The sequence below is a fragment of the Ostrea edulis genome, chromosome 3 (assembly GCF_947568905.1).
Source record: "Ostrea edulis chromosome 3, xbOstEdul1.1, whole genome shotgun sequence".
Taxonomy (NCBI): domain Eukaryota; kingdom Metazoa; phylum Mollusca; class Bivalvia; order Ostreida; family Ostreidae; genus Ostrea; species Ostrea edulis.
In genome coordinates, this window is record NC_079166.1 from 49,872,956 (window position 1) to 49,900,036 (window position 27,081).

General features: G+C 35.9%; 1 protein-coding gene across 1 annotated transcript; it reads right to left on the bottom strand.

Annotated features, from left to right (window-relative positions):
- Positions 1-5,225: 5,225 nt before the first annotated feature.
- Positions 5,226-26,716, bottom strand: LOC125676009 (uncharacterized). The gene is made up of 4 exons (XM_056158078.1): positions 26,556-26,716; positions 18,077-19,012; positions 17,878-17,987; positions 5,226-8,724 (listed from the first exon to the last, which is right to left on the bottom strand). The coding sequence occupies exons 2-4, from the start codon at positions 19,010-19,012 to the stop codon at positions 7,185-7,187; spliced, it is 2,586 nt and encodes an 861-aa protein (XP_056014053.1). The 5' UTR covers positions 26,556-26,716; the 3' UTR covers positions 5,226-7,184.
- Positions 26,717-27,081: the final 365 nt, after the last annotated feature.

Here is a 27,081-nt window from a genome sequence, read left to right on the forward strand (position 1 = left end):
CTGGTCTTTGTACATAACTTTTTGGCTACGACAAGACAGATAATTAGTAAACCATTGGAAAATATTTCCTCTGATCCCGTCTGTCTGTAGTTTAAATAAGAGACCTTTATGCCAAATTCTATCAAATGCTTTATATAGATCACAGAAGACCATACAACAAAAATTTCCATCGTCAATACTTTTTACGATAGTATGATAAGTCTCCAATAATTGGAAAACTGTAGAATGACCGGGTAAAAAACCTGCTTGATATTTGTAAAATAGGTTGTTCTTGTGAAAAAAAATGTATACATGTTTAAAAATTATTCTTTCCATAACTTTGCTTACACAGCTTAAAAGAGCTACAGGTCTATAATTACTAGACAAAGAAGGGTCGTCTTTTTTGAAAAGAGGAAGAATATGTGCCTTCTTCCAGCAATTTGGAAAGGATTTTTCAAACGACATAGATCTGTCACTCTTGATTTTAAAACAAATCCTGTTTTCAAATGCATTCCGATTTACTCCCAATAATTCATTTTTTTAAAAATAAAATGCAATAATACAATCTATACAAACTATATAAAAGATAATATGAATTATCATCACCTGATAGAAATGTTGACGCACAATTGTATAAACAATTTCCATCGCCTAGGATTTTAATACCTCTATAGTAATTCTCTCTCTCTTTCTCTCTCTCTCTCTCTCTCTCTCTCTCTCTCTCTCTCGCGAATCCAAGGGGGGGGGGGTTGCAACCCCCGTAACCCCCCCCCCCTCTCCAGATCCACCACTGTCATATTCTATAATCTTGTGATGTATGTGCAATAATTGCATTGTGGGTAATATGACACAACAGCGTTCTGTTACAGTAAGGACAATTTTCATTGGTTGGAAATAACGAAAGTATCCGGTGATGGAAGAATAACGTAATTCTTCTTTAATGTTAATGATATGAAATTGAAACTGAATGAAGCAGGAAACCCTTTGCCAAAATTGTAAATTTCATGATCCTAGAGTAGTATTTACTGGTTGTGTTTTATTTGTGATATGGTAAGTGATTCCAGACGTAAATTTATTTGTGAAAATTATATCATTGTAACTGTAATTTACAAAACAAGGGGAAATCCGTATAATATACTACCACTAGAACTATAATTTACAAAGTTTGTAAGTGAATTTACAATTTTATATGATCAGAATATATGTATTGTCATATTTTGATCAATAAACTTTTCTTTTAACGCACATTGGGTTTGTTTAATTTTGATGTGTAGGTAATGGAATGAGGAGATATGAAATAAATTATTACGAAGTTGAGTCAATCATCAAAAAGTCAGCAGGCAAGTCTTGTGAGCTGGATCCGCTCCCCACCTATCTGATAAAACGATGCTTAGACTCTCTTCTTCCAGCAATGATATCTATATAATTAACGGATTCCTTTCTGAAAATCCAGATCCTTCCCGCTTCAAGGAGGCAGTTATAAAACCGCTGCTTAAGAAACCAAGACTAAAAAAGGAAATCCTTTCAAATTACAGACCTGTCAGAAATCTACCATTCATATCTAAAATACTTGAAAAGGTGGTGGCTAAAGAGATTGGACGATCATCTCGATTTGAATTGTCTCTGTGACACAATGCAGTCAGCATACAAAAAGCAGCATTCTACAGAAACCGTCTTGCTGTCCATCATGACATTACACAGGCATTAGATAACGGGTCATCTGATGTCCTCGTGCTTCTTGATCTGTCTGCTGCATTTGATGTCATTGACCATCTCATCTTACTCGATACAGCTTATGGAATACATTGTAACAGGTGGTACCTTAACATGGATCCAGTCTTACTTAGAAGAGCGACATCAATCTGTATCTATTAACTCTGTCAAATCCACTGAGCGAGTTCTTTCTTTTGGAGTCCCCAAGGGTCTGCTCTTGGGCCTAAACTTTACTGCCTGCTTTCCAAACCAATCGGAACCATCTGTCAACAACACGGAATGAACTACCACTGTTATGCGGACGACTCTCAAACTTACCTTGTAATACAACCAATGGATGGATGGAATAATTACTTTTCAAGATTAGAAGCTTGTATAGCAGATATTAGTTTTCATGGATGGCTACAAACTTGTTGAAACTGAACCAGGACAAAACGGAGCTGATCATTTTCTCTTCAAAACATAATGCAGCAAAAATTCCATTACACCACCTTAAAGTTGGAGAAAACAACATATCTGCTGCATCTTGTGTCAAAAATCTTAGTGTGCACTTCAATCTCCACCTCACGTTTGAGAACCATGTATTATCTATTGTGAAAGCATGTCACTTTCATTTAGCAATATTGGTCAAATTCGTCATTTCATAACAACAGAAGCGTGTAAGACTATTGTCAATGCACTCGTTACTTCAAAACTTGATTATGCGAACTATCTTCTATTTGGAATCAACAAGACCACATTGGACCGCTTACAGAAGGTACAGAACACCGCAGCCAGGCTTGTGTCGAGGACAACGACACGGGATCATATTTTCTCCGTCTTAGCGCGGCTGCATTAATTGGCTTCCAGTGCAGTATCGTCCACAATACAAAATCTTGGTGTTTACCTTCTGCGCGCTGATGTGTTCCCGAATATATACAAGAACTCATTGAAGTGTATTCCCAATCTCGACCACTAAGATCTGAAACATCACTAAGACTCACTGTGCCAAAGCTTCGTACAAATTGTTTTGGAGAATGCACGTTTAGTTGGGCTGCAGCCATTTTGTGGAATGAAGGTGTTAAAGCTGCCAAAAACATTAACTTAAAAAAAAAAACCCTGTTAGAACAAGCCTTTAAAAATGTCTTTCCCTGACTATTAAGCTTATTACACAGTACAGGTACAGTGACCGTATTAATGCAAATTTCTAAATCTTCTTAATGTTTTATTTCGTTGAATTCTAATATTTTACATAGTGCTTGGCATAAAACCCGCCAAAACTTTGGCTATTAATCTTAATTATAGTGTTTTATATTGATGCTTTTACAGATATATTAAGATCTTATGTCATACTTCATTTAAAGCTGACATGAACTAATAAATATAGTAGAATTATCTGTGATCGCCATATTTCTCTGCTTATCCGCCATATTAGATGAATGTTCTATTGTTGTATACAAGCTTATCTTTTAAAAAAGATTAGAATGCTAGCGCCATATCTATTATCTACTATGCAAGTAGAGGTCGAAAGAAATGTTTAATTGATTATAAAAATTTTATCCTAGTAATTTAAATTACTAAGAATTTATAGATATTTAAAGACCTTTATTTTCTGCAAGTGACGTTTGGGAATTTCATATATCGGTATGGCAAACGTAATAGAAAGATGATGTATAATAATCAACCTACGTTGTTATACAAAGGACATTGGTCAATGACATTTAATCCTAACAAATGCGAGGTCATTCGCATTCACAGAAAAGGAAAATCATCTAGGGAAACTACATGTACATTATCCAAAACCAGGTCTTGAATATGACCAGCAAGGCCAAGTACCTGTATGAAACGATCGCTGAGAGTGAATATTTGTATATGTATATCCCAAAATGGCGTTTTAAATCTTTGACCCGGTTATCCGAATCTCCGGTGTGGTATTTAAAACATTACAAGTGTAAGTTTTATTAATGATTTCATCATGTAAAACAAATACATATATTTTAGGCTGCTTGCTACATACATGTAGTCCCCACCCCCGCCACTCATTGATGACTCGTTTTGGGGACCACAAAACGTGTGATCAATAAGTGGCGGGGCGGGGACCAGAATACATATGACAATATCAATACGTGGAACCTGTGTTTTACATAATTAGCCCGCAAAATAGAAATCAGATAGCTACATGTACCTGTAAAGTGTTTTAACACATTTTTATTACTTGCGTAAAAATTTTCATCATTAGGGATTCCAAGAATGTCACACCATGGCGCCCAAGCATGCACATTAGCTGCAAAAACATTAACGTATATGTTATCGCCCGAGGGCGCTAGCAATCAGGGTTTGCATGGTATATAAGGGGACGAGTTTTGCTACGCTTCACTTCACATCAATGTTTCCGATTTAACTGTGTGGGTCGCTTCGACAGGTATTTACCGGTCCAGGTCACCGGTTGGTTTCTCGCCAATGATAGCAGCGAAATTTAGACTAGTGTGGAAGATTTCGGACCTATCAATTGAAATTTCACATCAAATATACGCTACTTACTTCCTCATAATTGAACAATCCAGTTTTCAATTTTTTCTTTTCCCCTACTTTGAAAAACGACAATACATGCCTGGTTATTACATTTAGTGCATTATTGTATGCCGGACTAACTCTTTAGTCCCTGTCAATGCTATATGCTCAGGCAAATATATCGCTATACAAATGTTATATCAGTACTTATGTCATAAAAAATGTGTGTGTGGAACATTATAAATAATGTCTGTGGCGGGAATGGGGAGTCCGTTGCGGCAGATTAGGACTTTTTCTGCCCCCAAACCTATTGTCTTCTCGCACCTGCCATTAGGGTAGGTGGTGTGTGTATCATATACTGTTTTATATTGCCATGGCTAAAAGCCAATAAGTAGTTTAAATTGCTGTTTTTACAAGTGGGGCCCATAGCTTCACAATCGCTAGGGCTACATCCATTCCCAATCAAGGGTCGAGATGCTACAGGCTGGTGCATGTTTCAGGCAAATGTAGGGTGGCACTAATCATTTGCGTTGTCCATGATCCCCAAACTAGATAGCACATAGGAGACGGACGAGAACGACAGGTCTCTCATCCCAACTCAAAACGAGGTTACCAGTTCAGGTTTAGATATCTATGCTGACACATCCCCCAGTATGTCCCCTACGTGGGTAGTTAAATTGGGCTCACTGGTCGGTTCCCCACAAAAAAAAAATTCTGTGCGGCCTTTACCACCATTTACTATTATTTTGTGTTTTCCCCTTCATTGATTATGATTCAATGAAGTAGAAACCTTAATCTATGTTGTCAATCATGCTACCAGAAGGTGAATGGTTTCCAAGGATGGCATTTATGCTTGCCCTAATTCTTAGGTCATGTGTTCATCATTATTTCAATAATTAATCATTTTGAATTCGGTTACGCAATTCAGCCTGTACGTTTGTTTACAATATGTTTACAATATGTTTACAATATGCCTGTATCGTCCATGCGACTACTGTACTCACCTCCAATAAAATGAGATTTTTGTACACGTGCTTTAAATAGCCCTTTATTCAACCTGTACAGTTTGGTAAATTAGGTTTACTTTTCTTGCACATCGAAATTATGGGTCCTCCGCAAGTCTCAAATGCAATGTGATGGCAGATTATTGGAATGGAGGAACCGGGTATGTTAGTTAGACAACCTTCAGTAGAATTGTCAGAAAGTGCCAATTAACAAATGACGTCAAAGATCGTGCACGATCTGGAAACCCCGTGGAACATCTGTTCGGGAGGATAATGCACTCAGAAGAATGGTTAGATGAAACTAATAGCTCAATTTTAAAAATGATTTCCAGATCGTTTGCTTTCAACGAGAACAGTGCGGAATCGACTGAAGTAATTTGTTTATCATGCAAGAAAATCCATAAAGAGACCTTTGCTTACACACAGCCACAAAGCAGTACGTATGCAATGATGTCAAATTCGCCAACTTTGAAACCTTCGCTCTGGGAAGGAAGTCCATTGATCGAACAAGTCGTTTTTTGCTATCTATCACAGATGGACGAATGTGTGGATGGCAACAGCTAGATATACATATGCTGAACGAAATGATTCTGTTCGGTGGTTGATCAGTTTGTGTGGCGATGTGTTTACTATGACTGTAAACTGGATCTTATTACATTTAGGGGCAACCTTCATACATAAAATTACCAAAGGAACAGTTGTGCCTCATTTTCACAATCTCCTTCTTCGACGCAGGCCAGTGTTTATGGATGTCAATGCTAGATCACATCGTGCTCGTGCTATGCAGGATTGTTTGCGCAAAGAGTCACATGAGACACTACCTTATGCATGACCTGCTCCAAGTCCAGACTTGAACCCTATATTGAGCACATTTGGGACATCATTGGTCGCCGAGTCCGTCAAAGGACACCGCCAATTCAAACATTTGATGAAGTGACACGGACACTGCATCAGGAGTGGCAAACTCTGTCACATCAAATTCAACGTTCGATCAGAGGCTGAAGAAGACGCCCCGAGTCCGTCATTCGTGTGAACGGAAGTTGCAATACATACTAAAAAAAACTGTTCAGTTATAATTTACATGTTAACTTTAGTTTCATTCATAATAGACTTTTGAATCAATAGATAGAGGGACAGTTATTTACTGTAATTTTCCTCAAAATATCACGTCTTCGTATCTTTTAAAAAGAATGACAATGGATACATTTACTGGTGGTCTTACGTTTTTAGAGATCACGTGATGCTAGCAGACATAACGTCAAACATAAAAACTGTTATTCATCTTATGATGTGAAACTAATCGTAATACTTAGGCTACGAGAAGAAAATCTGGTGTTGCGATGTTATTTTCCCCCCGAGTATACTTACGTGATTAAAGTGTGAGGTATACAGTTTAACTGTTGAATTTCAACACTCTTTATTAGATAGCAGAAATGATTATGTTTATGTTGAATATAATACCGAATTATGATGTAGATGCATTCAATCACTTTTGAAAAAAGTTAAGAGAATATGAATGTACAAGTACGATGTTATACTTAGCCATAAAAATCCTAAAAGGTTTTCGGTAAACTACTTATTTACTTTTCAGCTATAAGGTGGCTCACTACACCTTGAAAGAATTTCTTAAATCAGCACGAAGTTATTCAATTATGATGATATGTAATAAGTACATATGTCAAAAAGGCAGAAAATATGCAATTTTAGATTTAAGAAAAAAAAACAATGATTTTTAAACCTTTATTTCAATAAATATGAACAAAAGACTGGCGGATTTGAACTCGGGATCTGCGGGTCATTAACCCGATACTTTAGCCACTGAGCTACGATGATAGACAAACAAATCGATCGATACAAATAATTTTACAAACATTTAATCGTCATCTTATGACGTTGTGTCATAAAAAGTATAAGTCTTGGTGTAATGAGCTACCTTAATATTGCTAGCAACACACGATTGCTGTTTAGAATCATGAAACTGAAATTCCCACAACCATTTTATTGACGATGATCACAGAAAAACTGTATAAAAACAGACTGACTTTGTAGTTCTGGTATTGCATATAAGTCGTTTAAATCCCAAGACATGCGCACTGCGTCACCGTAATTTTTACCGTACTCCCATGGAGTTTTATTATTTACGCTGAGAGCACCTGAACATGGACGATAGCTATGGTATTTTGTATATTTACTCCTACAGAATGCCTGACATTTTCGACCACATGAGTCATACGCCGAAAGTAAGACCTCGGTAGCAGTCTGACCCGGACCTCGAAGTCCGATATAAGTGGTGGACTCGGTAAATGCCTGCCTTAAATCGACGATAACATATTCATCATAATTTCCTTGATAATTGAGACCGTCAGACCGAATGTGGATACGCCCCACTGTTCTATCACCAGTGACAGGTTTGCATTTTTCTGACGATGGCATCAATTCCTCGGAAAAGTATGGTTTGATTTCGTCATATTGCTCTGGGTCATAGATATCTGCCTTGACTGAAGGCTTTCCATCAATGATTGCATAGGCCTTGAATTTACGATGTTCAGGAGACCGTTTGTTGACAACGCGAACCGGAATAAATACCCACTTTCGCGTATCCCCTTCATTGTTGATTTCGAAAGTGTTTTGGCTGGAAAATGAAACCCAGGCATTTGAACATTGCATTTGTTTGACTATGACCTGGTGGTGGTTGTCGGACGTAGACGTAGCATTTACAGTTACTCTTTTCGAAGTTGTTGCTCTCCTTTTGCGACCAAAGGGTAGTGGTGGCATTCCTCGTAAGCGTGGACCAGCGCCCATCACGCCCGGAACACCCCTCATTCGCGATGCACGTAACTGTGCCAAAGGACCCGAGGCAACAGGAAGGCATTGAGGAACTCCAATGGATAAATCGCAAGTCAGAAAGGCAGAGCCACAGTTAGAATTTTGGAAAGAGCAGGTCGGGTGTGGCTGGTAGGTATAAACTTGGGAAGTAAACATATCACTGATTCCAAATACATTGGGCAGGTTTCCAAATCCCGTAGGCGTGAAGGGAGCGTGTGACTGTGGGCCGAAATTTTGAGGATAATCCTGAGTAGGGTCTATTCCCATGGTTCGCTGTTGCTGACGAAATATTTCCCATACATAGTCAACAAATGCATGGTGCAGGAAGAAAACGGGATCAAAAGCAGAAGTTTCCATTGGCTCCATTTGCCCGCCAATCCACGTGTGAGCATCACCATGGTAATTCTCAATATTATACTGATCGGGAGCCCCAGGTTCTGTAATTTCCGCCATTCTTGTTCTGGACAGTACATTCATTATGGCTTGTCTGGAGAGTAACTGACCGCCCTCCTGGCCTACGTTTCTGATAAGTGGTCCGTTTGGAGTCTGCCAGAAGGCGAATGGACCCGTTGTTACCAGACCGTCTCCGTTACCGAGGAACTGTGACGACCACGTCACGGATTGTGTCGGATCGATCATCGCTTCATCCATTGTTGAATCCCAATATGGTAATGTCACTTCAGGTATTTTCTGTCTCATGGCATTCTCAAATCTGAAATCAGATAGCATATACAATTCTTTAACATTATACATATGTATTTGATGATTCTCAATACAGGAAGTCGTTATAAAGAGGTACCGGAGTGATTTCCATTAACGAATCACACCGAATGAGGTTGAACTTTCCATTGTCATTGCATGAAGAAGACAAGAACGGTAATCAATATGATATTCGTGGTTCTAAGATAGAAAACGATATAAGTATCCAATTTACTGTAATTAATTACTTGGTTAATAATTTAATTATATCACATTTATGCATTGGGTAGATAAATAGAGTTATTAACTCGTACGTCATTGTTTGCAATTGTTTGACAATAAAACGAACAGAAGAAAGTATCAACTTGTGTTAATTCCGAATAAGGATGCAGAAACATTACTTCTCATTTTATTTTTCTCGAAGATTCATGAACTTTTCACGATACTCAAGCTGCTCATAAACCATGAATCCGGGACGGGAATCGCCTTGAAAAATTCCTAGTCCCAACCCTGGTAATTTTAATGTAAATAAAATATTCCTAGTATCGATATTATTCTAGTGTTTAGTAGATATATATGTAAAAATTATATAAGCTAGAAGAGAAATGTTCATTATTAGATATAATATTACATCACCGTAAGGCGTCTCGATATAACAGATGGTAAATTTAGAAAGTCTGAGACCTTCAGGTCATCTGGGGTTCTGCTATAACATATAGTATTTTGTTTTCAAAGAGTTATTGAAAATGCAAAGCAAACTGATTGATTTATTAAAAATTGAGAGATGGCTATATCACATGTATATTTTTACATTACTTTATCAACTTGCTACATGCTTTAGAAAAAATTACCAGTATATGCGGTAGAAAAAGAAATCAAACATAATGAAAATTGAAGAAAACGATGGCATACTTAGTATATTGCTGGACTGAAATATTAGAAGTGTCCATTAAATATTCAACACCTTTATGACACATTGCGTGTATTGAGGGCAGGGGGAATCTGTTGAAATAACAGCATAAGCTTGTTTGAGATTTACCGAGGAATCTGAATGTTAAGTACATTATTTCGAGGAGAGTTTTAAAATGTTTCAAAGAAATTCTTGAAGTATCATAACCGACATGTTGCAATAAATGTGAGATTCAAAGTAGAAACTTGAAACAGATTTTTGGGGAAAAAATAAAAATCAAAACTTATACAAGACCCCCTTGTTTGAAGTGACTGAAATCATTACGCGAGGAAATATTACAGCTTTGTTTTAAGAAAATGTAAGACATTGTGATACACACATGTTGATGAGTAGTATGTACAAACTCGTTTTTATTATTTACATATCACAAGCAATCACTGCAGTGTCTGATACTAAATCCACGTATATATATGTTAGTCTCATTTATTATATAATTTTTGAAGATATATGTGTATTATCATTCATGTTTTTTATGAAAATCTTAGATGTATGTAAATAATAACTGTGTTTTTGTGTACCATGTGAACTTAAGTAGAAACTTTTTAAATTTCATGCCTTTGGATGTTGTTGGTATATCCCCTTGCACTTGTAACATGAACTGTACAACTTTCCACTCTTGTTGATAAGCCGCATTCACTTTTAAAGTGATTGATTTTGAACATTAACATTTTTTCTCAAATTTCGCTTCCAATTGTATAATTGTATTTCTCTGGCATGTTTGGATTCACATTCTCTCCAATCTGATTTTGAATTGAAATCAATCTCATTATTAATTACAAAAATCGAACTCTACTTTCATGTTTAGATTACTACCGGTAATTAGTACAAATCATAAAGATGCATACTTTTGTACATCTAAATGATTTCTGAAAAGGATGTAAAGTGTGTCATAGCCTTTCATTGTTATTTTGGGATGTTTTGACATGAATATCTGTGGCACTTGCTACCTGAAATTGATAAGTGTAGTTTTCTTCTTTGTTCAGTGGTGAAGATAACGAACAGTGATCAATCTCATAACTCCTATAAGCAATACAAAATAGATAGTTGGGCAAACACGGAACCCTGGATAAACCAGGAGTGGGATCAGGTGCCTAAGAGGAGTAAGCATCCCCTGTAGACCGGTCATACCTGCCGTGAGCCCTATATATTAATCAGGTAAACAAAGTTATCCGTAGTCAAAATCAGTGTGCCAAGAACGGCCTAACAATCGGTATAAAACACGTCAGACAGCATTTGACCCAATGATAGGTTGTATTGACGAACTAGATCGTTATAACGACCATAGAATTTGCGAAATGCTGACTTCAATCGAGACTTTTGAAACCCCTGTACCATCAACTTGTTTGTCAGTAGCTTGCCTCGAATTTAAAACTGACCATACGCAGAACAAGCTCTGGCGTATCGAATCAGTTGAGATATATAAACACCATATGCAGGTGATAATATTAGACAGTATATATTAGACCTCCTCCATATGACAAAAAGGGGTAATAAGTACATTAAGATACAAAGTGTTCAGAAGGTTTTCTATATTACTACATCAGAGTGTGTAAACAGACGCTTTTTAGATTTCTTATATAAAACTTATACGATTTAGAAGTAAATTTTTACTGTTAAAACAATTCTCACACTCGTGGTCTATTAACTATATACAATTGCCGTTTAACGACCCTAACACCGACAAATGAAGCATCACTTTGAATTAAGTCGGCTCCTTGCCATTCGATTTCTTTTTGCATGATGTCAGCACACAGACACAGAAAACTCCAATAGGAGTCAAATTGATACCGTATTAGCCATGGTCTAATTGTACATTAATCATTCGCAAAATAAATTTGTAAAAGGAAGGCAAAGCAGCGACACCACCTGTTGTCGCTGAATTTCCACTTTTCAATATAGCGTCCAACCTGATTCTCCCCCGCACATGTCACAATATAAAAGCGGATATATTAGATTCAGAGGAATCTCGGATTAGAGATATTCGTGCTACTGAAAATAGACGAACAAAATTTACACCAAATCTTATGATGCTCAGTAGAGAAGTTAGTCAACCAATAGATCTAATACTTTGTACATCTTAAATAATCCAATGAAGAGGTTCCAGTGTATTTGATTGAATTGAGAACAAAAATGTCAGAATGTCATGAAGTGGCTAGAGAAATTATTTGTCATTCTCAAAAAAGGCAAAAACAATAGTATTACAGTTTTCTGTACCAAAATACAAGTTCTGAAATTGGATTCATCCAGAAACGTTGGTCCAAATCCCAAATTAAAACCTCCATGGAAAGGTCCTTATGTAGTGTTGGAGGTTGTATAAAATAGTGGATAGGAAAGAAAGGGAATGTGTGATACATCGTGACCACATGAAACTTTGTAAAGACTCGGATCACCCTGGAATAGATTACGAGCACTTGTAACAGAATTCTAGAGTAATCTTAGGCTACTCCCAGGAGAATCCCTGAAGATGAAATTTCAGATGTTGATGTATTTAGTGGTATTGGAAACTTGTTTGATACAAGTGATGATGCATCGGATTATCTGATGCATTCATCCTTCAGTATAATGTAGAACACCTCAGAGAAAGGATAGAAATAGGGTCAAAAGATCACAATATCTGTTAGAGTACAGGATCTGCAGTTAAGCACGTGTTTAGTTCTATGTATGAATTATGCCTTTTTAACATGTCGTTTTAAATATGTTTAAAAGAGTCTCATTTGAATCCAAATCATATGCATAGAGAGGTTTAACACTCGGTTAAAATTAATAATGGTGAGTTTTGTTGAGGATAAATTTTATTTTAGGTCATCCGACATAAAGATAACAGTATATTCTGGGTTTTAAAAAAAAAAATGCATTATTTGCACAGTATACACGTATGTACACAATGTATAGGCTTAAATCTAGGAACATTAGCATGTTATATGGTATATATATATATATATATATATATATATATATATATATATTCAATAAATTCTTTTTTCTTGGTATCGGGGTAGAATAAAGTCAAAAAATAAAATCCAGTACTCAAACTTTTATCTATAGCGCTTTCGCCCTGCGGGCTCGTCAGTAGATTTTTAGATGTTTAAAAATCTACTGACGAGCCCGCAGGGCGAAAGCGCTCTAGATAAAAGTTTGAGTACTGGATTTTATTTTTTGACTTTATATATATATATATATATATATATATATATAGATAGATAGATAGATAGATAGATAGATAGATAGATAGATAGATAGATAGATAGATAGATATTCAGTATTTTACATATGTAGAATATTCATCATATAGTTCATCGTGATGGAGAATGATTTTGTTCTCGATCACGATAATGGCTCGTTAGTGATATGCATGTATATATATATATACGTTGAGTCGCAACTTGAGAATGCGAATAGATCCCTTGGTAGCTATGTCCAGGATACTACAGATTTTTTTTTAAAAACTTGCAAATGTAAAGCAACCATTACCAGATTCTTCTATTTTATTTTGTATGGACGTGAAAGCACTTTATCCCAGTATACCTAGGAAAGAAGCTCGCGATATCATTAAAATAGCATTGCAAACGCGTTATGAAAAAGAGGTAGACACAGAAAATATATTAAAAATGTTGGATGCTGTTCAATTTTAGTTTCAATAACAAACATTACATGCAGACTGAAGGGGCCGTAATTGGATCAAAACTTGGGCGAAACTACGCTTGTGTTTACATGGGGGGATGGGAACAGATTCTTCTCGAAAAATCAAAACAACTGCCATTATTTTATGTACGTTATATTGATGATATTTTTGGCATCTGGACGGGTACAGAAAAAGAACTTAAACAATTCCATAAAACCGCAAATGAAATACATCCAAACAATCAGCTTGACTTACGTCTATCAAACACCAAAATCGATTTCCTTGATGTAACAATCTCAATAACAGACGGAATCCTTTATACTGACTTCTACTGCAAACCCACCGATAAACATATGTACCTTAATAAAACCTCTAGCCACCCCGAATCTACAAAAAAAATCTATTCCCTTTGGACTTGGGCTCCGTGCGCGTAGAATTTGTTCCACAGATGAAAAATATCAAATTCAGCGGAAGGAAATAAAGAAAAATCAAAGAAAACGCGGTTATTTAGATAATGATGTAGAAAATGAACTTAAGAAAGTAGATAAACTCGACCGATCAAATCTCCTAAACTACAAAAAAAAAAAAAAAAGACGAAGCAGGGTAACCGTGTTCCCATTGTGGTAGACTATTCTAAAGGGCTTCCCCATATTCATAAGATTTTAAAAAACCGTCAAAAAATTCTTGAAAATTCTGACCGCCACAAAAACGTTTTTAGAGATATGCCCATAGTGGCTTTTAAAAGAGACAAAAATTTAAAAGACATTCTGGTGCATAAGAAACACAATAATCTATTTTTTAGAAAAGAAAATTTATGCGAGCCGTGTGATGCTAAAAAGTGTACTTTATGTCAATATGCCATTAAAACCAATCAATTTGAGGACTGCAACGGTAACAAATATCATATCAAAAATCATATCAATTGTAAATCCAGCAATGTAGTTTATGGAGTGTTTTGCAAAAAATGCAACAAAATTGTATATGTGGGAGAAACTGGGGTAACTTTATACCAAAGGCATGTTTTGAATTTGTCATTTATTAGACGAGAAACTGATGACCCTGTTGCTATTCATTTCTATACGGATTCTCATAGTACTGACGATTATTCTATCATAGGAATTGAAAAACTTTACAAAGATGACATTTATCGTCGCTTTAGAGAAAATTTATGGAAGAAAAAATTAAATACTTATGTACCACACGGAATAAACAAAAGGGAACATTTTTGTCTTTAATAATTAATATCTTGTAAGACTTGTATGCAAAGAACGTGTTATGATAACTGATTATAACAATATTGATGTATTTACGATTAACTACTTACTATAATATTTCTTGTTTGTATTCACTTAGGCCAGTAGTTGACTGCTTTGTGAACAAACATTTCTAAAATTCTGTTTCATTACTAATATCAAATATTTAATTGTACGCATAGTCATATTTTAGGATGTGTCCACGAGGTCGGGTGGGTATTGTTCATTTTATTATTAGACTCTTACCTTTCTCAAATGTTTTTCGCGCAATATCAACTTTGACGTTTATAATACTTACTGTGACGTCATAGTACTTTCGCGTATGTAGTCGTGCGTTACTTTGCTATGAGAGATAAACACGACTGAAGAAGACCGGTAACACAGTCGAAATATTTCTACAAAGTGTTTTAAGTTTTTTCTGTATTTTACTTCCAAAATGGAGACTTTATATATTTATAGGTTATAGACTTTGTATGGGAAAATATGACGACCGAGTTTTTTGGCGCGTAGACGGACCGAGCTTGCGAGGTCCGTTCGCGACAAAAAACGAGGTCGTCATATTTCCCATACAAAGTCTATAACCTTTTTATTATATACTTTCAATTTCATTTAGAAACTAACAATTTTATTTTTAACAATAACTTTATCGGTTTAACTGAGTAAAAGATGAAAAACAGGAAAAATTTGAAAATTAACGGCGTAGAAATTTGATTGTGACGTAATGTTTGCGGGCCGGAATGTTTCCGGGCATATATCGTGTGATATATGCCCGCAAACTTTTAAAGAAAAAAGAAGAGATGAAATTGAAAGTATATAATAAATATATACATAAATATATATAAAACAATATTTGTATATTCCTTTAAAGTCTAATAGTCTAGCTTGGTCGGTTAACGTGTGGACTGCTGATCTGTAAATCGCGGGTTCGAGTCCAGTAGGGGGAGGTAAATTTATTTTTTCAACTAAATAAACTTTGAAAAATTGAAAGCTTCCAATGTGAAAGTATTATTGTACGTATCTTCCACATTTCATCCATATCAAACTCCTCTGGTTTATCACTCCTCATGTTATGTGCATAAAAGACTCCACCATCATCTTGCATTCACTCAATCGAAAAATACCACAACCTTCTCCCAGTGCTAAAAGTAGCAGTACAAGTAATGTACACTGATTCTGACTTCGGATTACTCCGTTTACATGATTGGGATATAGAGCTCAAGGAAGGTGTGACCGGTCGATAGGGGACACGTATTACTCCTAGGTACTTGAACCCCACCTCTGGTATATCCAGGGGTCCGTGTTTGCCCAACTCTCTATTTTGTATTCCTTATAGGATTTACGAGGTTGATTAGTCTGTTTTCGTTGTCTTTACCTTTCGTTTAATACATTTTGTAGTAAGCAAAGGTATTCTCCCTTCAATTGTATACATGCCCGCTGTTCCCTAATCTTTACAATCATAGGGCTTAAATCATAATTTAAGTCCCACTTTGATTAAACTCCACCGATTTGCAAATAATAATCTATTAAACGCTGTAAAACAACTAGCACCAATTACACATAAAGTTAACATTCCTTTACCGACAATTCACGTGGTAAATCACTAGGGCATCAGTGTCCCTTAGACTGCAAGACAAAATAAAAATCATCCAACGTACTAACACACGAACATGTGACGACACACAGAGAAAGCGGAATAACTCCATTAAGTCTCTGGTATGAATATAAAAATCATCATAAACGAACCCCAAAAAATCATTACTAGAATATTTCAACCAGTAAAGTCAGCCAGTAAACAAAAGATCAGCACATTGTCTCTTTTCCAGGTAAGCGAAGTCAAATCGTGAAATGCACGTGCAGCTTGTCAACTCCTCGAACACACTAAAATATTGAAAACGATCCTTTTTCCGCCACCAAGGCAAAATGTGTACACTCAGCGCCTCGCCTAGATGTAGTAAATATTATACCACATAGGTATAAAAAGCCTTAAATGAACCACCAAGGTTTAACCATCTAGGCTATATAGAATGATAAAAATTACCTTTCCTAAATACGGCGATCGGTCGAAAGGCCGTTAAAAGGCCCACTGGAGAGAGCATGTCCTACTACTTACGTGGATGTCAAAAGAATAACTAATACTTCACATGTATTTCCGCCAGGATATTAACCAATGAGGCTGCTTATTCAAAACTAAGTGCCGTATTAAGCAGTACTATTTTATTACTCTAAACATTTGTGTTATTGTGCGTGTTTAAAACACAAGGCGATACCATATTACGATGTCGATGGTACGATTGATAACATTGAAATCATGCCAAACCATCATAACTTGAGGAAAATTGTAAACCTAGTAAACTTTTATAGAGAGAGGAGTGGGGGTGGAGTGGCTTTCAAATTCCAGATGACTTTTCATACAGAAAAGGTGAAGATAAGGAACAGTGATCAAACTCATAACTACCACAAAGAATACAAAATTAAGAGCAGGGCAAACACGGACCTCTTGACATACCAGAGGTGGAATCAGGTTGCTTAGGAGGACGACCCTTCACATCCGCTGTACGTGAGCTCTATATCTTGATCAGGTAAATGGAGTAATGCGTTGTTAAAATCAGTGTGTAAAGAACGACCTAACAATATTTGTATGCAACACATCGGAAAGCATTTGACCCAAGGACAGGTTGTATTGGCAAACTAGATCGTTATAACGGCCAGAGAATTTGCAGAATGCTGACTTTAAAACGAGACTGTTGAAATCCCTGTAAGATCAATTTATCTGTCAGTAGCCTGCCTCGGTTTAAAAACTGATCATACATAGAACAAGCTCTTCTGTGTAGACAAAAACATAATATTCAGGTGATAATGGTATATTGCTACATGAATATGGCAAGTTCGCGATGGAGAAGCTGTAGTCATTCCGTTGGTCAAAGCTGAGATTTTAGTTTGTCGTTAACATTTACATTCAACAAAATATCTAGGTATGAAGCAGCTGTAGACTACTTTGCTGTGTCTTTTATTTCTAGTTCACTGAGATATACCGAATCGACATATGAATGAAAAAGGCGAAACGTCGATTACTAGTATATATCTGAATGTCGAGATGAAGGCCACAGCTAAAAGTTTATTCTTTCAGTTAGTAATCCGGTACGTTTTACCTACACTAACACTTAATATTACAAAATCAAGAGTAAACTTTTTTTCTGTTATGTTCTTTCCGATCACTTAAAAAAATTGTGTAAATAGCAACATTTTTAAAGAAGGTGGAATGTTCAAATGAACTATCCTAACAAAGTGAATGATGCAAAAAGAATATAATGGGTAACTTACATGGTGATGAATATTCTATGCCATGCTAAAAATGCTCCACCATGATGTATATTATCAACCATCCGAAAATGAACAAGTCCAAGGGCATCATATCGATTAGGTTGAATAGTCTGCAAAATCAATGAATTGATATGTTTTCTAAACTAAGAATTGTGCATACATGCTCATTGCAATGAGGTACATGTATCAATGTACATACGGTATCTTGTTTCAGTAAGATGATTGCTCTATGGAAGTTGGCCCGCTCCTGGTCTGTCATCACTCTGTATTCCTTTCTAATCCTTAACTGAGGGCGTTGTATCTGAGGCATGCCTAATGAGGGTTGTGCCGAGGTCAAGCTCGGTGATATCACTGTTGGTTGAGGCTGAAATACGTTTACTTGCTGAAAATTCTGCGGTGGTTGTACGAATGTCGGCTGTTGGGGTGGAGCAAAATTCACTGTTTGTTGTGACGCCTGTTGAATGACTGATTGTTGGGGAAATTGGTTCTGAATAGGATTAGTCTGACTTTGGGGAGCCTGAAGCTGGTTTTGTGCAATAAATGTCCGTTGAGACAGTTGTGTGGACCCCCCTTGCACATGCTGTTGTGTCTGAACCTCTAACTGCGACTTAGTTTGTGGGTTGCCTCCGATGATTGGAAACGGTCTTGTTTGTCCAGGCTGAAATCTCTGGGCCTGACTAGATCCGGTATGTTGCTGGTTAGCCAACGACTGCTGGAAAGTATCTGACAGATATTCTGGTCCCTGTGAATTTTGTGTATTTGCTGTTTGTGAATTGTCGTTTGTAATAATTGGTTGTGGAGGGAATTGAACGTCTGGGTATACTGAGGGGTTCTCCTGGGAAGCCTGTCGTTTGTTTATGGAATGAGGATTCAGTTTCATGTCCACATGGGACATTCTGAGCAGTTCATTTATCCAGCTAACAGTGTCCTCAGATACGTTGGCGTGTTTGAACTTATCACCCGTTAGCTTCATTCTGTGACTGTCCATACACCATTTGCTCATACCTTCTCTGCCACGATTCTTTACAGATTGTTTTTCCAGACATTCTGTAAAGGACTCTGGTAAATCGATTTCCTCTATGTAAGCATCCACTAATGCAAAGATAATGAAGATGATGCATATATGCTTCCTCATCTAGAAAATAATAGAATAAATGATCACTTAAGATCTATTAGTGATATTTGAACAAACGTATTATTGGTGTTAATTCTTTACAAATTATCTATGGCAAAAATAAAATAAAAACAATAACCGACGATCAAAGTAAGGATGAGTGATGGCCAGTTCACTAAATGCTGTGTACGAAATTTTTTGCAAACATTCAATATGATGGTCACATGACCATTATGTATGATGAAGCAAGATTACCATTTGACCTCGTTGTTTCTAGAAAAGCGACTCCATTTAGTAGTGCAAGATATATGAATCTGTTGTCAGTATGTTGTACTGTAATTTTTCCATACACCACGATTAACTTTAACATGAAAGACGAAAGTCATCAATTTTGATAATTACAGCCATGATTAGAAATACAAGCTAGTATCCATATTGAAAGTATTGTACATATACGTTGAATAATTGAACGCTCATACCTTCTTTCCTTTCCTTTCAGTGTAATTTTTTAGTAACAATGTGACAGAATTGTACATGTATTATATACTCCCCTATAGGGATATTTAGGTGATCAGCAAGTACGAATTGCCAAAGGCATATCTCCAGCTTAACTGTACATGCTCTGTGTATGATGAAAAAGCGACAATATGATAAGACATATTACTATCACATAATGTATGGACACTGCACATCTATAAGAACCCAAACCCCCAAACTAAGCATTTATTTGGCGACTCTTTGAATGATTATTTCACGCTAACAATTGGACTATCTTGACCTGTCATGTGAGAAATGATTAAAACAAAGTAGATTTTGACACCTTAATTGATTATCTACATTCTGATTGGCTCTCATGGTTTAATTTACAGTTTACAGTGAATGTACGACAAATGCCCGGGTACATTTATCCGGGAACGTGATATATTTCTCTGTATCTAATCACTTATTTTGATTGTAATATGACGATAAACCAATAACTCGACTACATGACAAACAGAATGAATTCAGCCTCTCCATCGTCAACTTCCAATACTTATGTAGCAATATTCCATTATCACCTGCATTTGATGTTTATGTCTTTCAACTGATTAGATATTTGTTCTGTGTGATCAATATTCAAACCAAGGCGAGCCACTAAAGTAGGTTGATGTTACAGGGGTTTCAACATTCTCGTTCAAAGTCAACAATTTGAAAAACCTAGGAGTAATCATATTGACCAAATTTACAAATACATCTTGTGCTGTTTAACATGTTTCATACCAAATGTTAGGCCGTTCTGTACATACTTGTCTACGGATTACTTAGTTTACCTTATCAAAATTAGAGTGTGACTAGTCGACAGGAGATGCTTACTCCTCCTAGACACTTGATCCCACCTTTGTTGTGTCCAGGAGTCTGTGTATGTCCTACACTCAATTTGGTATTCTTTAAAGGGTTTATGAAATAAATGTTATCTTCACTTTATTATGATATAATATTCCCCATCACCAACATTAGTTTTTATTTTAGATACTGATTTTCATTACGGATTACTCTGTTTACCTGATCAAGATATAGGGCTAATGGCGAGTGTGACCGGTCAACGGGGGATGCTTAGTCCTCTTAGACACCTGAATCCACCTCTGGTATATCCAGAGTCCGTGTTTTACTTTTTCTAATTTTTTCTAATTTTTTTTTTTTTTTTTTTTTTTTTTTTTTTTTAATCTTTTATGAGTTTTATGAGAGAGATCACTTTGGTTATTTTCTCTTGTTCATTGAACAATTTTGAAAAATAAATCGATGGATCAAATTAAAAAATTTGTTTACATCTATATCAGGTATTTTTTAGAAGTACCTGACATAATGCACGTACGCTAGTCATTAACAAGATTTGACCTACAAGTGCACCTCCTGTTACCATCGACTTGACAGAGACCAGCTGATGTGACGTCAGATCTGCATAACATAAATAGAATGTAGGAGTGGGAAGCGTTTGAAGTCACAATCCTTGGGTAAATCGTACTCGAGAATTCTAGAAAAGTGTTCATTCTTGATCAGGATTTAATTTTAGAATGCACAAATCCCAAGATCACATATCCTCATTAGCGAAGGAAATTTGATAGAAATTCAACTTTGTACGCGCGGAAAGATTTGAAACCGTTTGTTGGATTTGAATAAAGACCACAAAGAAAACACACGTATAGTCCTGCATTTTATTTTAATTTGTATTACTAAACAGTAGAATAAAAAAAAATTATAATTGAAATAGCAATTCTTTTATGTTTTGTTCTAATATATATTTTTGTCAGTTTTTATATCAACTAAAGGACTATACCGCCCTCGAATCTTATTTCAATTTTTCCCATTTGACTATGGCCACAAAGTGTACCAAGTCTGCCAAAGTATAAACGAATGGTAAAATTACTTTAAACTTTATGAAGTAATACTAAGGAACTTGTTGATAACAAATAGCAAATAAGTCTCCAAAATAATATCAAAATAAGAAGTAGAAAAATAAGTTAATAACTGAATAAATAATAACAACGTCAATAATTTGATACCAAAAATATTCAGTATTATACTATAATAGATTAACTGTTAGAATTTAAAACTGCCTTCTTATTTCAAGGTGTTTATCATAATATGGGAATCTCAGAACCTGGGTTGAATAAAACAGGACCAGTCATTGTACATTTGCATATTTAGTGAGCTTGGTCTGTTCCTTAGTATTACTTAATAAAGTATAAAGTAATTTTACCATTCATTTATTCTTTGGGCAGACTTGGTACACTTTGTGGCCATAGTCAAATTGTTCCCGGCCCTTCCACTTAGAGACTAGTTTGAATGCCTAGTATCTTGAACAAAAGTATTCTTTTTTCCTATTTCCGTGTTCCTTCTACTAAAAATATCATGAAATATAATGAAAAGTGCGAACTAGAACCAGTTTTCCATGGGAAATATCCCACTCTGTAGCCAGTTTCTCGGAGGGAAATATCTTGGAGGAAGAATCCTATTGGCACTTACAATCATTGAATTTATGGAGACACATCAAAGTAATCATCTAGTATAAAAGTTACTTATAGAGTTCATGCTAGAGACAGGTTTACATAGAAACATACTGACTAAACATAAATTTCATTCACTTGGTCTGTCACACAGTTTAAAATCCAAATGATCAAAGGTTTTCTGCCTAAAATATCTATCAACTCTGTTCAAAGGGTTGTCAAAATACCTAATGTAGTTACAAAGGCCAATCAGCTGAGATTATCTTCCATGTGGTAGCGACATATCCCTCCCTCCCCTCATATTAGGAATGAGAGCTTGTTTAAATCTTGGGCTTATTAAAATTGCGTTTTCATGTGAAATAGATGCCATACCTGTTACATGTAATTCAGTCGAAAAGGGTGTACACCTATGGTCACTGCCCTGGTCTTGACAGTGTTCTTAATTGTGGTACTGGATTATTTCCCAATGAGCGCACTTTTCATACTGACCCTGAGGTGTCCCTACTAATTCAACCCCCTCGAACAGTCCCACTTGCCTTTCAACGTATTAGAAAATTTAAGCTAAAACTACGACGTATGGAATACCAAGTATTATACGCAAGGTCACAGAGCCTAATAAATGGGTAAGTTGTAGAAACACCTAATTCTGACAAGTTACGCATATACCCGAAGAAGACCTTGGGAGATGTCCTACCCTACCTCTCAAGGACTAAATTCTTCACTGAGGTATATGTTAGATGTGGATATTGAACTGGGGCCTCTTCCTATCTCACCACATTTAATACGCCGTTTGGTAGACAGGAGTACCTTAAATTGTCCTCTGTGTTTAAATCTTTACAGGGCTATTCCAGAGGAGAACCGATGGATGTTATGGCGGTCTAGAAGGTGCTGTAGCTTTGTTTGACGACACCTTAGTACTCGTTCAAACCAGAGAAGAAAACGACCGAATATTGCGTATAGTTTCTCAATAGGTCAAAGGCAAAAGTATTATGCTAAATAAAGATGAAAAAGAGTTCGAGTTACAAAGGTTTAAGTACTTTGGAAATTTACTAACGTCTGAAGGGACTTGATCCTGACAAGGTGTCAGCGATGCGAGATATGAACCCCTGTGACAATCCTTACAGTTTAGATGGCGAAATGATGATTTTTTAAAGAGAAAGCTGTCACTAAACTGGCAGACAGTATGAAGATAGGAAGTCTCAATATCTACGAGAAGTCTAAGTTTTCACATTAATAAAAGGGATTGGGGTGGTAGAATGCAATACTTCATAAACTTTTGAGCATATTCCTAGTTCATTAGTACCTTGTTAATTGAGATTGACCTGGTTCAGGTAAGCGAAAATTACCAGTTACATTTTATCCACAGCTGTGAAATAATTTCAATTTGAAGTACAGGTGTTTGTTTGTACTTGTAATTTCAGGTATATACCTGTATATATATTTGTGCTCTGCTCATCGAAAGTGTTGATAAAAATCATTGATATGCTATCGACAACCTAACATAGAAAAAGGAAAGGTTGTCATATTATAGATTCTGTTACATCGTGATCAACCATCACCTGCGAGAAAAAAAATCATGCAAGGGACACAAAACTAGAATCAGTGACTAGAATTACCGTATAATCATGTTTTTTGTAGGTATCACACTTAATTCCCAGAAAAAAATGTTATCAAATGACACTTAATTACAATCAGATGTAGTAAATGTTCAATGTATTCCTAATATCACCTTCATGAAACGAGGACCGCAACGAACTCTGTACCCCTATATTACAGGGACATGCAGGCCAGGGAGTTCAAAGTAGGTAACATCTTAACGTATTTGATAGTTTTATGATATACATGTACATGACTGACTAAATATATATCAGTTGGTTTTCAATATACACACACCACCCCTTGTGTATTAAAAACAGCGAGTGTACATAAAAACAATATCAAATAATTTATTTGGTAACTATCACTCAGATGCTTCATATATGTATTCATTTTAAACTGAACACTTGATAGTTAATAGATTTAAGGTGTCACGGTCATCATAAATTGCACACAGACAGAAGGACAGACTGGCATTTTTTGCATGAATGTAATAATTCGGCATAGAGTGAAAAAATCGATGCATCCGTAGAGTAAAAGTAGATACGAACACAGGGATATCTGACATTAATGGTAATACACAATTGGAATATAAAAGAAATAACCAGACTAGCATCTCGGAGCGTTCAATCGGAATACAATAATCGGTACTATGTTACCTAAACGTAACGAGTGAGACTTAATTTTGTGCCAGCATCGGTCACCAGCAAGTCCTCATGTTGGAAAAGGAGAGGGATATGACCGAATGAAAAACCAGCAACCATCTTGAAATTCTTATATTTTCAAAATAGCAATACCTCCTAAGCAAACTAGATAATAAGTCCTTTGTTGGTGATTTACCATTTGTATCAAATTGTATCATAAAAGTAACATTATGAATTTTTTTTATCCATAGTGGTATAAAATCACCAAGACTGTCAAAATTGTTTCTCTGATGGCTTAGAGAACATCTCTCCGAATCTCTGATGGCTTAGAGAACATCTCGCTGAATCTCTGATGGTTTAGAGAACATCTCTCTGAATCTCTGATGGCTTAGAGAACATCTCTCTGATGGCTTTGAGAAATTCTCTCCGATCGAGCATCGTCTAATATACACGGTATACTGTTGTGTTTAGAAAACAACAATGTCTCAATAACCTCATTATTCGATATACATGTAACATTGTAACTACATAATGAATAAATTATCTGTTTTACCGCCACTTTTAAGTTACATGTGCCTTGTTTTAAGTCACCTTGTGACTGTTAGAATGAAGCTAAAGCTCAAGAGCTGAAGAGGACTCCCGTGAAGTCATCAGGCATAGAAAAGTTAAAGGTGAGATATCTGAAAGATTCTTGAGAAAAAAACTTCAGTCGAAATTTGGACTTCAACATACATGTATCGAGATAAATGAATGTATTGAGATATAAATGAATGTATTGAGATATAAATGAATGTATTGATATATAAATGAATGGCATTGTACACATACGTGTATCTAAACATGAATTAATAGCATCGTATGCTATCAACATTAAAAGAGAGCGATTTTTTGTTTATAGAGTAATAACATATTTTCTAAGTAAATGTAGTTTCGTCATTTTTTTCAGACACGATCTAATTTTCTGATCGATTGTCTGAACTAGTTCTATCTATCGGTCAATAAACCCTTTTTGATACTGGATCAGAAACAACTTAGCATGCTCAGTTATCTGACACTTTCACTTTACTATCACTTCCAAATACTCCTTGTTAATTTTATTTTATTTTCGATACAGCCTTAAATCAAAGTATTGTCTCTTCACATATCACTGGTTATTTACTCGTATCATCAAAATTTCCAGCTTGTTCATATTTTCACTTCTCCTAAACAGACCATAAAGCATCCTTGAATAGAGAGATTCGATGTGAATAGTAGACTTAGGGTAAAGTGATTTTAAATATTTCCCCTGAACAGAAGTTCTGGGCCAAAAATATATACAGTGTATAAGAGATGCTGTGCGATAGCTTGTTTGTGTTCTTTGTAATTATAACTTTGTATAAATCACAATATCCAGGGGTCAGAGGTGGGGCTGTGATAGGGGTCCAAAGTCGATACAAGTGCTGAAGTTAAAATTGTTCTGGCTGGGGAGATCTAACAATTATGACAATAATTTTATTCCGTATTATCAAAATTATACCTTCTATAATCACAAACTGTATCCTTATTGGTTGTATATGTTTACATCAGCTTACGCAAAAACAAGCTAGCATGTGAAATCCAATTGCTCCAAATTATTCAATTCAATCTTTATCTTTCAACATCGATCTGTTTAAATACGTCCCCTATGGAACTGGTCTTGTACTCTGAAGGAGGTATTTCAGTACTGGTACTACATTTTATGTACATTCAACACATACAGGTGGCGATAAGCTAGTAAATGGGTACTGATGACCACCCTGTGCCGTTAATAACCTGATGTTTATAGAGATACTCAGGTATGCGAGTTTTACATCATGTTGGTTAACAATCCCCTCAAGCAGTCCACGAACATGATAGTATGGATCGCAGTTTAAACATAAGTTAATTCAAATTTTTTACATTGATTAACACAATTCAAAAGTGATAATTATTTTATCCAGCAGTTCAGTTGTTCAAAGGAATTACGTCACAAGTGAACAAGTAAAATTCAGTAAATAGTTCTTTACCCTTTAAATGTATTACCTATTTGGTTAGCCTAGTGGATTAAGGCATAAAGTTAATAATCACAATTTCTGACTCCAACTATTTTGCTCTCAATGATTTTACAATTATTCGCTAAATAACAACATTTTGCTTTGTTAAAATTTTCTCATAAGCGTTGTACCTCCCCGAATTCGGGAAGAGTCTTTTATCATACAAAACTCATTCGAGTTCAGAATCCTATTTAAGAAATACCCTCGATGATAATCAGTGCATCTAAATTACAATTTTATTTATAACTGCCTCCCGGTGATCTACTCAGAAGTGAAATGAGGATCTTACCGTATAGGATGGTCCACTCAGTAGCCCGAAAGTCCAACTTACACATCCAAACAGTTAATATTGTGAAAAATAGACCATTAACCAGGTCTAATAAATAGTTTGGCTAAAAACGGGGCATTATGGTGGATACACTCGACTTGTCGTAGCTGACTAGGCATACCAAGCCTACAGATCGACAGTGTTACGTCGACAGGGAACACGTACTTCCGTGAATTAACCAAAATTAACAGGTACATGTATATCAAGCAATCACATAGCCTACCATTACCCAGACAAACAGAAACTTGTCAACAATGTTCATTCTTTTACTTTGTATCATATTATACACTGAACATTTTTACTCCAGCTATGATCACACATTAATTATTCTGACTGAAAAGGTTGGTATCGGCTCCACCCCAACTCCCAAATCGACATTCGTGCTTTTGTTTAAAAGTCAAGTGCATTTTATTAAAAAATCCCGATGCAACTCAGTTGTTACCCTTAATTTGATGGAAATGACGTAGAAGCGGAGTCGTGACGCCAC

Bases quoted from the DNA above. Each gene is read 5' to 3' on its own strand.
- LOC125676009 (XM_056158078.1), bottom strand. From the start codon at position 19,012: ATGAGGAAGCATATATGCATCATCTTCATTATCTTTGCATTAGTGGAT. The intron at 17,988-18,076 runs GTATGTACATTG...TTGATTTTGCAG, and splicing joins TCTTACTGAAACAAGATACC to ACTATTCAACCTAATCGATA. The intron at 8,725-17,877 runs GTAAGTTACCCA...ATCTGATTTCAG, and splicing joins CATAGAATATTCATCACCAT to ATTTGAGAATGCCATGAGAC.